Source organism: Chelonoidis abingdonii, chromosome 11, assembly GCF_003597395.2.
Source record: "Chelonoidis abingdonii isolate Lonesome George chromosome 11, CheloAbing_2.0, whole genome shotgun sequence".
Taxonomy (NCBI): domain Eukaryota; kingdom Metazoa; phylum Chordata; order Testudines; family Testudinidae; genus Chelonoidis; species Chelonoidis abingdonii.
The window spans coordinates 61,886,364-61,899,529 of record NC_133779.1 but is presented as its reverse complement, the minus strand read 5'-3'; the positions used below and the strand labels follow the sequence as shown (position 1 = coordinate 61,899,529).

The window sequence follows — 13,166 nt, the reverse complement described above, 5'->3', positions numbered from 1 at the left end:
CAGTTGATTTATTCACACTGGCCTTTATTCCATCAACCTAGAGACTTAAGAATGCGATAGGCTGGAAATACTTGATGGCATCCACGCAGTATTCAGAGCGGGAAACATTTTAAGAACAGCCCCACTTTGTCCACAGGGCCCATGCTGCGAGTCTTTAGCGTGTGGGCACGCTGACCCCCCCCCCCCCCGCAAGCATTTGACTGAGCTCCGAGATTTGGTCAACAGATTAGAGCTGGAAACGCGGAGAGCGGCAGGATTGTCCAGGGGAGCGAGGACGGTCTCCAACTGCCGATTCCCGGTCGCCTTACCGTGGATTGGATGCAACTAGGTGGAGTTTTCAAGTCTAGGTGCCACGGCACTATTAGTTTCATGTGTCGTTTAGCCCTTGCCTCTTGAGGCTGTCCGTACGACAAACAGCTGGTCCGAGCGTCTCAAAGGAAACCAATGGATCATCCCCTGCTCTAACCCACTGGGCCCCACTCTCCTCCCAGAGCCAGGGCGAGAACCCAGGAGTCCTGGTCCCAGCCTGCCCTGTTCTAACCACCAGCCCCCACTCCCCTCCCAGAGCCAGGGAGAGAACCCAGGAGTCCTGGCTCCCAGCCCCCCTGCTCTAACCCACCAGCCTCCACTGCCTTCCCAGAGCCAGGGAGAGAACCCAGGAGTCCTGGCTCCCAGCCCCCCTGCTCTAACCACCAGCCCTTACTCCCCTCCCAGAGCTAGGGAGAGAACCCAGGAGCCCTGCTCCGTGTCTCCCACGGGGAATTAGGTGCCCACTCTGGTCAGAGGGTGGGGGCACAGGCCAGGAATTGCTCATTGGGTGTGGAGCGGGTGAGGGGGCGTCCCAGCATCCCAGCCCGTGTTGCTTAGAGTTAAAACCTCCCAGTCTGGGAAGCCCCCAAGGCTCCCCCCAGTCAGCACCCTGGGAAATCCGCCTGGGCTGCTCAGTGCCAAACCACAGGGATTGCAGCAGGTGCCCGCCTGGCCCACTGCTGGCAAAGGCCGTGCCAGGGGGTCGCCTGGCTCCAAGCCCAGACCCTGTGCTGGGGTAACTCTGCCCCATGGTGCTTTGCGGCAGCTCGATGCTGGCTCACAACCCCACCCGGCAGGGCTGGGAAATCCCCGGCAATGGGGCATTTAAATCTGCACTGGATCTATTGCTCCGTGCAGCACTTCACCCCCCTCTGAGACCCCTGCCCTGCTCCCTGTGGCACAGTGCCCCCTACTGAGCCCCCCCCACCCTGCAGTGGGACATTCCCAGCCAAGCTCCCCGCCTCTGCAGGACTGCACCCCCTGTGGCGAACTGGGGATGTTCTTAATGTTTTCTCTGAATAATGTGTTGGTGCCTCAGTGTCCCCTAGGGAGTTCTTAAGTATCTGGGTGGTGGGATAAGGGGGTGTGATTGCTGAAGAGGGAGGGGCCAGTGCACCTAAATGCCTGACAGTGTCTCCCGGCAACTGATGGCCTGGGCCCCCCCCTGCAAAGGTGCCAGCTGAAGGTGTTGGAGACAGAGAGATCAGGTGACCTCCTGGCCCAGGACAGAGACAAAGCCCAGAGAGGAGGGGCTGGAGGGGGTTTCAGTTTGGAGCTGGCTGGAAGAGAGAGAGGGCCCCCCCACGGAGCTTGGGCTTCCCAACGGGGCTGTGGTGCCCCTGGGAGCGGGTCCCCAGATGGACCTAACTGGGGGGGATCCTGCTGTCTGTGCCTGCAAGACCTGTCCTGGCCTGTGTTCCTGTCGTCCAAATAAACCTGCTGCTTTACTGGCTCGCTCAGAGTCCTGGTGAATGGCAGGAAGTGGGGGTGCAGGGCCCTGACTCCCCCTACAGTCCATGACACCCCTCTACTGAGTCCCCTGCCCTGCACCCTGCAGCGCAGCGCCCCCTGCTGAGTCCCTTGCCCCACACCCTGCAGCGAGACATTCCCAGCTGAGCCCCCCGCCCCTGCGGCACAGCGCCCCCCAATGCCTCACTGGGCCCAGCGCCGCCAGCTGCCAGAACGTAAGAACAGCCAGACTGGGTCAGCCCGACAGCCCATCTAGCCCCAGATCCGGTCTTCTGAGCGTGGTGGGTGCCAGCTGCTTTAGAGGGAGCGAACAGAACAGGTCATCAGCCAGTCACCCATCATCCCCTGCCACCCATTCCTAGGGACACCCAGCGCAAGGGCTGGCATCCCTGCCCATCCTGGCTAATATCCACTGAGAGCCCGATCCTCCAGGAACTCAGCTAGTTCTTGCAGAACCCCGCTCTGCTGGCCTCCACAACATCCCCTGGCAGGGAGTTCCACAGGTTAACGGGGCGTTGGGTGAAGAAATACTTCCTGCTGTTGGTTTGAAACCTGCTGCTCATTAATGTCAGCGGGTGGCCCCCGGTTTGTGTGACATGTGAAGACACATTTCTCTCCACCAGGGAGAAATGTATGGACCTCGGTCACCTCCTGCTCCCGGTGTCTCTTTGCCAAGCTGATCAGCCCCTATCTTTTCAAGTTCTCCTCAGGGGGAAGCTGACTCACACCTCCAGATAGTTTTATGGCCCCTCTCGGCCCCTCTTCCAGTTCTAACAGATCTTTTTGGAGCTGGGCGCCCACAACTGCCCGCAGTGCTCAAGGAGTGGCCCGGGCGGCCCCTGGCCAGCAGCATATGAATGTGTCTGTCCGATTATCACTCCCGCGCCTGCCTGCCCCTCCCGGCCTGTTCATGCAGCTGCACATGGAACGGATGTTTTCAGAGAACTGTCCATGATGCCAACTCACATACCAGGCCAATGATCTGCGTGTGGCAGCTCAAAATCCCCTGAATGTGTCAGAGTCAGGTGGAAACCGAAAGCAGCCGGAGCCTTTCCTAGCATGAGGCTGATTCCGGGAAACCTGGTTGTGGGTGTGAGAGAGAGGGTTGAGTCTCTCCGAGTTGGTGACCCCAGCTGACCCTGCCGCCACCCAGCTGGTGGGGATGACCCGAGCCCTTGGGGCCTCGTCTCCATCCTGGGGGTGTGTAACCCCGGATTTGCCACACCGGCTTTCCAGGCGGAGAGGCAAATGCTGGTAGTACAGGGGCCATGACACACAGCACAGTGGTCCCGAGTGCATCTAGCAGAAGGCCTTGCTGCAAAGCCTCCTGCTGCTCCCTTGCTTAGAGCGCAGAGTGTGCATGCTATGCCCAAGCTCAGCTACAGACACTGCCTCACCCCCCTTGCCTCAGTTTCCCTCCCCCCAACCCACTCCCTGCAGCCCAGCATCCCCTACTGACTTCCACCCCCCCACCCGCCGTCCAGCGCGCCCTACGGATGCCTCACCCTGCTACCTGCCACCCAGCGCCTCCTACCGACTCCCACCCTGCCCTCTGCCGCCTGGCGCCCCCTACTGACCCCCTGCCCTGCTCCCTGCCACCCAGTGTCCCCTACTGACCCCCACCCAACTCCCTGCAGCCTGGCACCCCCTACTGACCCCCTGCCCTGCTCCCTCCAGCCTGGTGCCCCCTACTGATCCCCTGCCCTGCTCCCTGCCGCCTGGCGCCCCCTACTGACCCCCACGTAACTCCCTGCCACCTGGTGCCCCCTACTGACCCCCTGCCCCCTGGCGCCCCCTACTGACCCCCTGCCCTGCTCCCTGCCGCCTGGCGCCCCCTACTGACCCCCTGCCCTGCTCCCTGCTGCCCAGCACCCCTAAGGACTGCAATTGGGCAGCCCTTACTGTGAGGTTGTTGGAGTGGACTGGGTTAGCCAGGACTCCTGGGTTCTTCCCCGGCTCTGGAGGGGAGTGGGGCTGGGGATCAGAGCGGGGGGCTGGAGCCAGGACTCCTGGGTTCTCTCCCCGGCTCTGGGAGGGGAAGTGGGGGCTGGTGGTCAGAGGGAGGGCCTGGGAGCCGGATCCTGGGTTCTCTCCCGCTTGGGAGGGGAGCTGGGCTGGTTGGGTAGCAGCAGGGGGCTGGGAGCCAGGACTCCTGGGTTCTCTCCCGGCTCGGGAGGGAGTGGGGCTGGGGGTCAGAGCGGGGGGCTGGGAGCCAGGACTCCTGGTTTCTCCCGGCTCTGGGAGGGGAGTGGGGGCTGGGGGGTTCGAGCGGGGGGGGCTGGGAACCCGGACTCCTGGGTTCTCTCCCGGCTCTGGGAGGGGAGTGGGGCTGGTGGTTAGAGCAGGGGGGCCTTGGGAGCCAGACTCCTGGTTCTCTCCTGGCACTAGAAAGGGAGTTGGGGCTGGTGGTCAGAGCAGGGGTGGGAGCCAGGACTCCTGGTTCTCTCGCCGGCTGTGGGAAGGAGTGGGTGCTGTGGGTCAGAGCAGAGGGGTGGGAGCCAGGACTCCTGGGTTCTCTCCCCCGGCTGTGGAGGGAAAGTGGGGCTGGTGGCGTCAGAGCGGGGGTGGGAGCCAGGACCCCTGGGTTCTCTCCCCGGCTGTGGGAGGGAGTGGGGCTGAGTGTCAGAACGGGGGGGCTGGGTCCAGGACTCCTGGCTCCTCTCCCGGCTGGTGGGATGGACCGCAGAGCAGGGTTTCCCCGGATCGATTGGCAGAGATAGGGGTTCGCCCCCGCATGCACCTGGAGGGGTGGGCTGCTGTCCCGGGTGGCGCCGCCGCCAGGGGTTCGGGCTGGATCCGGGTCCCTAATTTCGAAGCGCGTAAACCGGCCCGCCCGCGCGCTTCGGTTCCAGTGGCCTTGCTCCGTTTCCTGCTCGGCTCGGAGCCACCCTGCGCCGCGGGTGGAGACAGAGCGACCTCGCCTGCGACCGGGCAGGTGGTCGCGTCCGGGTGCTCCCCGGCGGCTCGATCACGGGTCAGGCAGGGGGCGGGAGGGGGCACCTGGCAGCGGGGCGCGGGAGCCAGTGCCCGGAGGAGGTGGAGTTTGGGGAGGAAATAGGGGGCTCCCCCCAGCTTGGGCAGCCGGAGCGAGGGGCCGGGTCTGGACGCGCCGGGGGCGCCAGGCGTTATGCGGAACCAGCGGCCGGTTCACCCAGAGTGGGGCCGGTTCACGCGTGGGCTGCAGGGGGCGGAGCGCACAGTCCCAGTGTCTGTCCGGGAGGGGACCCACAGGAGACGCGGTGGCTCGAGTCTCCGCGGGGCCAGGAGGCGTTTGGCCCAGTTCCCCACCCCTGATACTGTCCCTCACATGGGAGGAGACGGGGGTTACTGTGAGATCGAGAAGGGGGACAGGGAAGTGATTGAAGTGGGGACGACAGCGGGTCACCCTGAAAGGGGAACTGCCAGGCTGGGGAGTCGCTAGTGGAGCCCCTCACGGCTCCCTCTAGGGACCAGCCGTATTTACCGGGTTCATTACGGCTGGCACAGGGTGGGGAGGCATTGGCAGGGCGGGGGAGGACCGGAATATCCCACCCGGTGACCTGGAGTCACAGAAACGGGATGCGATTTAACTGTGCGAAGCACCAGGTCCTGCATCCAGGGACTAACGAGTGGAAATGAAAGTGGGTTGATGTGGCCAGGACGCAAACCCAACCCAACAGGGGCTGCGGAAAAGGGGCAGCTGCCCATGGGCCCGGCGATTTTAAAGGGCCCGGGGCTCTGCCTGCTGCTGCAGTGCCCAGGAGCCTTCGGCTCTTCAAATTGCTGCCAGAGCCTAACGGGCACCGGCTGGGGGTCCGCAGCGACGCCCAGGAGCGCCAGGGCTTGTCTGCCCCGGGTGAGCTGCTGCGGGCACCGCTGGGATCCGTACGCTGCACGCAGGTGGGTGGAAGGGTCTCCCGCAGTTTGGGGGGGGCATGGCTCTGTGTCTTGTCTCACCCCCCCGCGCTGACCCTCCCCGCTCTGTGTCCCGCAGGCCGCCCCCCCAGTGTGATGGAGATCCCCATGCCGGTCCCCATCTGTCTGATCGAGAACAGCCCAGCGGGGGAGCTGCGGGTGCAGCAGGAGGCGCTGCGGGTGCTGGCGGAAATCTCCCAGCCCGTGGTGGTGGTGGCCATCGCCGGGCTGTACCGCACCGGCAAGTCCTACCTCATGAACCGACTGGCCAGCAAGAGAACAGGTGAGAGACGTGAGCCCAGCCCCCGGGTGCCAGGACTCCTGGGTTCTGTCCCTGGCGCTGGGAGGGGAGTGGGGTGTAGTGGGTCAGAGGAGAGGGGAGGGACTGGGAGCCAGGACTCCTGGGTTCTCTCCCTGGTGCTGGCAGGGGAGTAGGGTCTAGTGGTTGGGGGGGGCAGGACTCCTGGCTTCTCTCCCTGACTTTGGGAGGGGAGTGGGGTGTGATGGTTAGAGCAAGGGAAGCTAGGAGCCAGGACTCCTGGGTCCCCTCGCTCTGCGTCTGTCCCAGCTCCGCCCCTCTCTCCCCAGGGTTCTCGCTGGGCTGCACCATCCAGTCGCACACCAAGGGCATCTGGATGTGGTGCCTGCCCCACCCCCACCCCTGCCGGGCCGGCCACACCCTGGTGCTGCTGGACACCGAGGGGCTGGGCGACGTGGAGAAGGTGAGTGGGCTTGGGGGCAGCGATAGAACAGCCAATGCACGCAGATGGAAATCCCAGATGGAGCGCCCCTTGCGTCCCCAGGGCTCTGACTTGTAGTCCAGGGAGCTGGACATTTGAGTCAGGCAAGCATGCTGGGAAAGGGGAGGAGAATGTATAGAGCCCCCTGTAAGGGAACCAGACTCAGCGACCGCGCAGGTAGGGGAAGGAGGGGTGTCTGGGGATGTGGTTGATGCCCTCTGAGGGGCGTGGCAATGCTGGGAGGGCTGGATGCGGTGGCGGGCTGGAGGAGGCCCGGGTGCTGGAAACATGTCCATGCCGGGACAACTGTTGAAATATTAAGAAGGTTCCTTGTCCTGCATCTGAGAGAAGTCAAAATGGGGAAAGTGCCAGGGCCTGAAAATAGAAAACTTGTCCTGGTCCAGGACACACAAAAATTGAATAATTTTGCAGACATTTGCATTGTGATGTCATTTTTTCTTTCTAATTGGACAATTACCAAAACATTGGCAATGAGATGTCATTTTACCTGACAAATGAAGTTCGTTAGACAAACGGCATGTGGGGTTCTACAACGAACTTTTGTTCCCACTAAGTTTCAAGTTGGGAACTTGCCTTAAGACGTCCGGTTCGCTAGTGATTTGGTATCAACCAATTCATTCTCCTGTGAAATTTCCTGACTCGCTGTAGCAGTGGAGGCAAGTGCTGGCAGTCAGGAGAGTCTGGGTCAAAGACCTGCTCAGCGACCCACCGGTTTGACCTTGGACTATTCCCACCTGCCTCCAGAGGAGATGAGAACTCGATTCTTCTGGAAGGGCTCAGACATGCTGCTTAAGATGGAAGGGCGGTAACACCAGCCAGCAAAAGCAAAATATAGTTGGGACCCGAAAAACTATAAAGCGCAAACGCCGTGCTCAGTCAGTGGGGCTGCTGCCGCTAATTGGGCAGGGTAGGTGTCGCCTCCAAAGCTTTAAGTGTAGCCACTAGGTGAAACTTACTCAGTAAGAGGAGCAATGAAGCTCCTCCGCCCCTCCCCTCCCATGCCTCCGGGAGCTGGGGATTTCACAGGGTGTGTGTGGGGAAATACCCCAATTCCAAATACTGACTCTCTGTGAGGATGGTGCCTGTGGGAGCCAGCTGAGGTCACTCAATCAGACAAACCCCAAACGCTGGTGGATATTCCAATACTTAGATTTGCCAAAACAGCTTCTGTGTTACCGCTCTGGTTGCTCAAAAGTCCAAACAATGCAGTTCCCTTAAAGTGCCCAGCCTCAGGCCCCCATCCAGGTACCCACGTCAAAACAAGATTATTTCTGACACTCTTATTTCATCAAATAAAAGAAAAGTTTCTTCTGATCCCAAAGGACCAGCCGTGTGCCCAGGTCAATATATAACTTAGATCTTACGCCAAATCATCCTTGTGAACTAAACTAAAATGTAGTAAACAGGAAAAGAGAGCAAGTGTTGGTGAAAAGATCACTGTTCAGACAGACATGAGTTCAGTTCTTGAGGCTCAGACACAGCAGAGACGAGCTTGCAGTTGCCAAAAGTCCTTCTAGAAACAGTCCAGAGGTTACAGTCCAACGTCCGTATTCAGGGTGACTCCAGCCAGTGACTGGGATCTCAATCCTTGTGGCTTAGGCTTCCCCTGCGTGAAACCTTAAGCAGATCTGCGACCAACAGGATCAGGTCCCAAGGCTCTTTATACGTCTCCAGCAGCCTCTTGACCATTCAGTCCTGGGTGAACAACAGACTTTTGATCCAGCTCCTTGTTTTCTCGATATCCTAGTGATTAACACAAGGGCATTTGCCCATTAAGCAGCTCATAGACCGTTTACCACAGACTTTAAAGAGAGGTGAACAATGCTGCTGCTTCAAGGTTCTCCTCAAGTCACCTTCCCCTTCGATCTCTGCAGCAGTAGCGCCGGGAATGGACAGGAACTGTCTGGTTACACGATTAGCAGCTAATAGAGAGAAGGAAACGTATCTAGGTAGTAATTACCTCCAATTTCCAGCAATCCACGTTTGCACTTCGAAGTTCCATCCTCGCTGGCATTGAATGGGCCTAGTGATCATTTGCACACTGGCCTTACCTGCCTCTCTAGGTTGCTGTGGGTCACTTGCCCTGCGGGATGCTTAACCCATTCTGGATCTCCCTGTGCCTCAGTTTCCCCATCTGTGCCATGGGGCTGGTGATCCCGCCGTGCTCTGTGATGGGCTGTGAGCTCTGCGGCTGGGATGCACTTGGGATGGTGACGGTGGGTGTCGTTCCAGGGCGACGGGAAGAACGACACGTGGATCTTCGCGCTGGCTGTGCTGCTCAGCAGCACCCTGGTCTATAACAGCATGGGCACCATCAACCAGCAGGCCATGGACCAGCTGCAGTATCCTTGCCTGGGGGCTGGGGCTGGGGGTCCTGGTCTGGAGGCTTGGAGGGCCCCATGTCCCCAGGGAAGAGCCCCATGGTTCCCTCCAAATGCTTCACTCCCAGTGAAATTGTGACCCTCAGTGCAGGGTGTGCACCATGGCCCCCTCTAGTGGCTGCTCCGCATGGTAGGTAACAACCCACTACTGCCACCAGTTGGCGGAGTCACCGCTTCAGCTCCAGTGCTTCAGTTGGCTGCTCTGGACCCTGGAGGTGGTGGATTTGATCCCAGCTTCTGAGGGTTGTGATGGAATATCCTCCCCATCCCCTGGTCCATTCTGAGCCCCCGTCGCAGGTGGGTAGGGGGGCTCTGAGGGATCAGGACCCCCCCTTGCAGGGGGCACCACATCTCCGGTTCCTTAGCCTGGCCCCCAGCTACGTGACGGAGCTGACGGAGCGCATCAAGGTGAAGGTGGCAGGCGAGGGCGGCCGGCAGGAGGGGGAGGATTCGGCCGAGTTCGTGCGGTTCTTCCCGGCCTTCGTGTGGGCCGTGCGGGATTTCACGCTGCAGCTGCAGCTGGACGGGCGGGAGATCACCGAGGACGAGTACCTGGAGAACGCCCTGAAACTAAAGCCAGGTAGGGGAGTGGTGCCGGCCCCAGTGCAGCTCTAAGGGGCACTGGGATGCAGGGGGTGGGGGGCTCTCCCGTGGCTGTCAGGGCTGGCCCCAGGGTGGCACTAGGGGGCACTGTGCTTGCAGAGGGGGTGACTTTTGCTCGAGACACAGACCCCAGCCGTTGACATCTCGCGGGGGTTACCAGTCCCTGGGAGTTTGGGTGTTTGCTGTCCCAGACACGTTCCAGCTTGGACGGTTCCCTGGCTCCCCTCAATCCCCTGTGGATATCGGGGTCTCTTCCCCCAGGGGAATCTGTCCAACAACTGTTGAGCTGCCCCCAGAAGCAGCCGCCTGTTGGCACAGGGCTGCTGTCCAGCTCCCGTCTCCTCCCCAGGCAACAGCCAGCGAGCCCAGCTCTACAACCTGCCCCGCGAGTGCATCCGCCAGTTCTTCCCGGCCCGGAAATGCTTCGTCTTCATCCAGCCGGCCAGCAGGAGGGACCTGGCCCGGCTGGAGGAGCTGCAGGAGGCCGAGCTGGAGCCCGAGTTCCGGGAGCAGGTGGCCCGGTTCTGCCACCACATCTGGGAGAAGTCGAAGCCCAAGACCATCCCAGGCGGCCATGTGGTGACTGGGGCCAGTGAGTGTCGGTAGCCCAGGGGACAGTGGGGCAAACGGGGCTCGTGGGGTGTTGGGCAGGTGAACCGAGCTGGGAGGGGGTCCCACGTAGCCAGCGCTGGTGGAGCCAGCGCTGGAGCCTGCGCCCAGCTCTGGGGTGCACGGTTAGAAGGGCCGCTGGAAAATTGTCAAGGGGTGAAACAAAGCCGCAGAAACGACCCACATGGGGAGAACAGGCCAGGTGGGGGAGCCCAAGAGAGCAGATCTGGTCAATGGATCCCAGGGGAGATGGGGAGAGGCCTGGATAGCAGGGTGGGCGCGTTTCCCTGGGGAGGGACGCCTGGGTCCCAAGGGGCCATTGGTAGGGCCCTACCATTTGCCCAACCAAGAAAAATGTGTCACGGACCGTGAAATAAGCCCTTCCCTGTGAAATCTGATGTCCCCTTGTTCCCAGCAGCACCCCAGCAAAGGGGCCCCAAACTCCGGCTGAGCAGGGGGGACAGGACTTGTCCATCTCCTGCACAGCTGCTCGCGGGGGGGAGGAGGGGGAGATCAGACCCAGATCCACCTCCAGGAACCCCCTGCGGCTGCTGCCTTCAGAATCCAGCTCTGACCCCCCACAGTCCCGTTTTGGGTCAGGACCCCAACGGTTACAATGAAATTTCAGATTTAATCATCTGAAAACGTGCAATTTACTAATTTTCAAATCCTATGGCTGTGAAATTGACCATAATGGACTGTGAATTTGGCAGGGCCCTGAGCCATTTCTCTGCAGGGCCCCACACCTGGGGGTGAAGCCGGGCACATCCCAACGAGGAACGAGGCACCAATTGTTGGTGGAGATGAGGGTGCATCCGGGGTGGGGAAGGGACACATCCTAGGCTCGGTGTCCATCGTGCAAGGCGGGGCAGGGAGCAGGTGGAGTCATGGAGAGTGTGGGAGGGGCTGGGTGGGGACCTTACTCCTGCTCACCTTTGGCCATCCCGGTGCTGACCCTGCCCCCCTCCAGCCGCGCCGGGCCCCCTGGCGCTGACCCTGGCCCCTCCAGCTGCGTCAGGCCCCCCGGCACTGACCCTGCCCCCCTCTGGCCACGTTGGGCCCCCTTCCGGCTGTGCTGGCCCCTCTGGCGCTGATTCTGTCCCTCCGGCTGCGCTGAGCCCCCCGGCGCCGACCCTGCCCCCCTCCAGCTGCGCTGGCCCCTCTGGCGCTGATTCTGTCCCTCCGGCCGCACTGGGGAACCTGGTGCTGACCCTGCCCCCCTCTGGCAGTGCTGGGGAACCTGGCGGTGACCTACGTGGATGCCATCCGCAGCGGGGCGGTGCCCTGCATGGAGAGCGCGGTGCTGGCCCTGGCGCAGATCGAGAACTCGGCGGCGGTGGGGGAGGCCGTGGCTGCCTACGAGGAGCAGCTGGGGCGGCGGGTGGCGCTGCCCATGGAGAGTGTGCAGGAGCTGCTGGAGCTGCACGCCCAGTGCGAGCGGGAGGCGCTGCGGGCGTTCATGGCGCGCGCCTTCAAGGACGACGACCGCCGCTTCCAAGGGGAGCTCATGGTATGGCCCCTCGCGTGGCCCAGGGGTTATGGGATAGCTGCCCCTCTGCGGGATGGGGGGCATGGGGCTCCCCTGCACCCTGACCCCCTTCCCTGGGGGATATCCCAACCCTGGTGTGATTGGTTCTTCCCCAGGGAGCCACCCCGAACTGGGATACCACAGAGCCCCCTGACCCACCAGCCTGGGCTCCCTCTCACCCTGTGCTGCTGTCACAAGCTGCAAAACCCTCCAGCTGCACTTCCACCAGCATTCACACAGGTTGGGGCACCCCCAGCTGCAGTTACGCGCAGGCTCTCTGACCAGCCCCTGCACGGGCAGGCAACTCCCAGCCCCTCAGGCACCCCACCCCCCTGGAGTATAAACCCAAATTTTTTCCATCTTGCACTGTACAGTGAAAGCTCATAAAATTCGCCCCCGCCGTTGATGTGGAGAGGAATATGCAACAGCCTTTTGCCCCTGAGCTATGATTTCTGCACATTTCACTCCAACTCGCTGGTTTAGATAAAGCAAAAAGAAGTTTTTAACTACAAACGCTCAATTGTAAGTGATTATCAGGGATAGCAAAGCTGATTATCCAGCAAATTCACCAAACTGCAAACTACGTTAATACACTAACTGGATTGGATGTGAATTCGCAGATTCTCACCCTAAGGGATGGTACAAGGCAGCTGCAGATCCTTAAGGGACAAACTGCCCCAGCTCACAGCTTGGCATCCCCGGCTGTTCCATACACAGGCCAGAAATCCCTTAGCCTGGGTCCAGCACCTCCCTGCGGTCAGTCTTTGTTCCTCGGCTGTTTCCAGGGTTTTCTTTGGGTGGGGAGCGAAGAACCCCAGATGACCTCACTCCCCTGCCTTACACAGCGCTAGCATCTGCCGGGAACCTTTGTTCCCAAGCTTGGTTCCCAGACTGGGTTGTGGGGAAATACTGACACCCCAAGGTGGAGGCTGGAGTCATGTGGTCTCATGACATGTCCCTGTAGAGTCATAACAGTGTCACTTGCAGGCTGTGGGGGGGTTCCCAGGAAGGTCCCCCAGGTTGGGGATAAACTTCTCCTAAAGGCCAGTGTCTTTTCCTAATGGCCCTGAATAAGCCCTTCCCCACCCGCTATCTAGACTGAAAACATCTCGCCCAGTGGGCGTTCCCCAGGTGTGACTACGTTTGGTCACTATTTCTCACTTCACATACAGAAATGCTGCAGGCACACACCTGGGGTAACGGTGTTCAGCAGATCCTCACTTGTCCAGTCACCCTGCACATGCCTGACCTTGCAGAAAATACACCACAGTGATGGCAGACTCGTGTCACCATCACATCACTGAACAATATGGGTTGCAGTGTCGCTCAGCTGGGGACCCGAGATGCCAGGCCAAGGGGACCTGGCCCAATCTCCAGCCCCAGGCGCATGTGGATCGGCTCACAGGCCTGCCCCATTCAGGCCCTGTCATGGCTTGTACCCCAACCCCATCTGCACCCCCCCCGGCTCACACCCGCCCTGTCTGCACCCCCCCAGCTCACACTCGCTCAGCTCACGCGCACCCTGTCTGCACCCCCCCAGCTCACGCCCGCCCTGTCTGCACCCCGCCCAGCTTACGCCTGCCCTGTCTGCACCCCCCCCGGCTCACGCCC

The 13,166-nt window shown here is 61.1% G+C and overlaps 1 protein-coding gene across 8 annotated transcripts in view; it reads left to right on the top strand.

Annotated features, from left to right (window-relative positions):
* Window positions 1-13,166, top strand: part of LOC116822242 (guanylate-binding protein 1-like) — a 78,819-nt gene that overhangs the window by 58,988 nt on the left and 6,665 nt on the right. For 4 of the 8 annotated variants that reach the window (XM_075071217.1, XM_075071222.1, XM_075071226.1 and 1 more), the window contains 3 exons: window positions 9,193-9,395; window positions 9,768-10,010; window positions 11,257-11,537. In XM_075071217.1, coding sequence (XP_074927318.1) covers window positions 9,193-9,395; window positions 9,768-10,010; window positions 11,257-11,537 — 727 coding nt within the window. Of the gene's footprint in view, window positions 1-5,640; window positions 5,659-5,723; window positions 5,957-6,261; window positions 6,396-8,666; window positions 8,777-9,192; window positions 9,396-9,767; window positions 10,011-11,256; window positions 11,538-13,166 lie in introns of those variants that run through there. The other 4 variants (XR_012656865.1, XR_012656864.1, XM_032769262.2 and 1 more) reach the window with 2 other exon arrangements.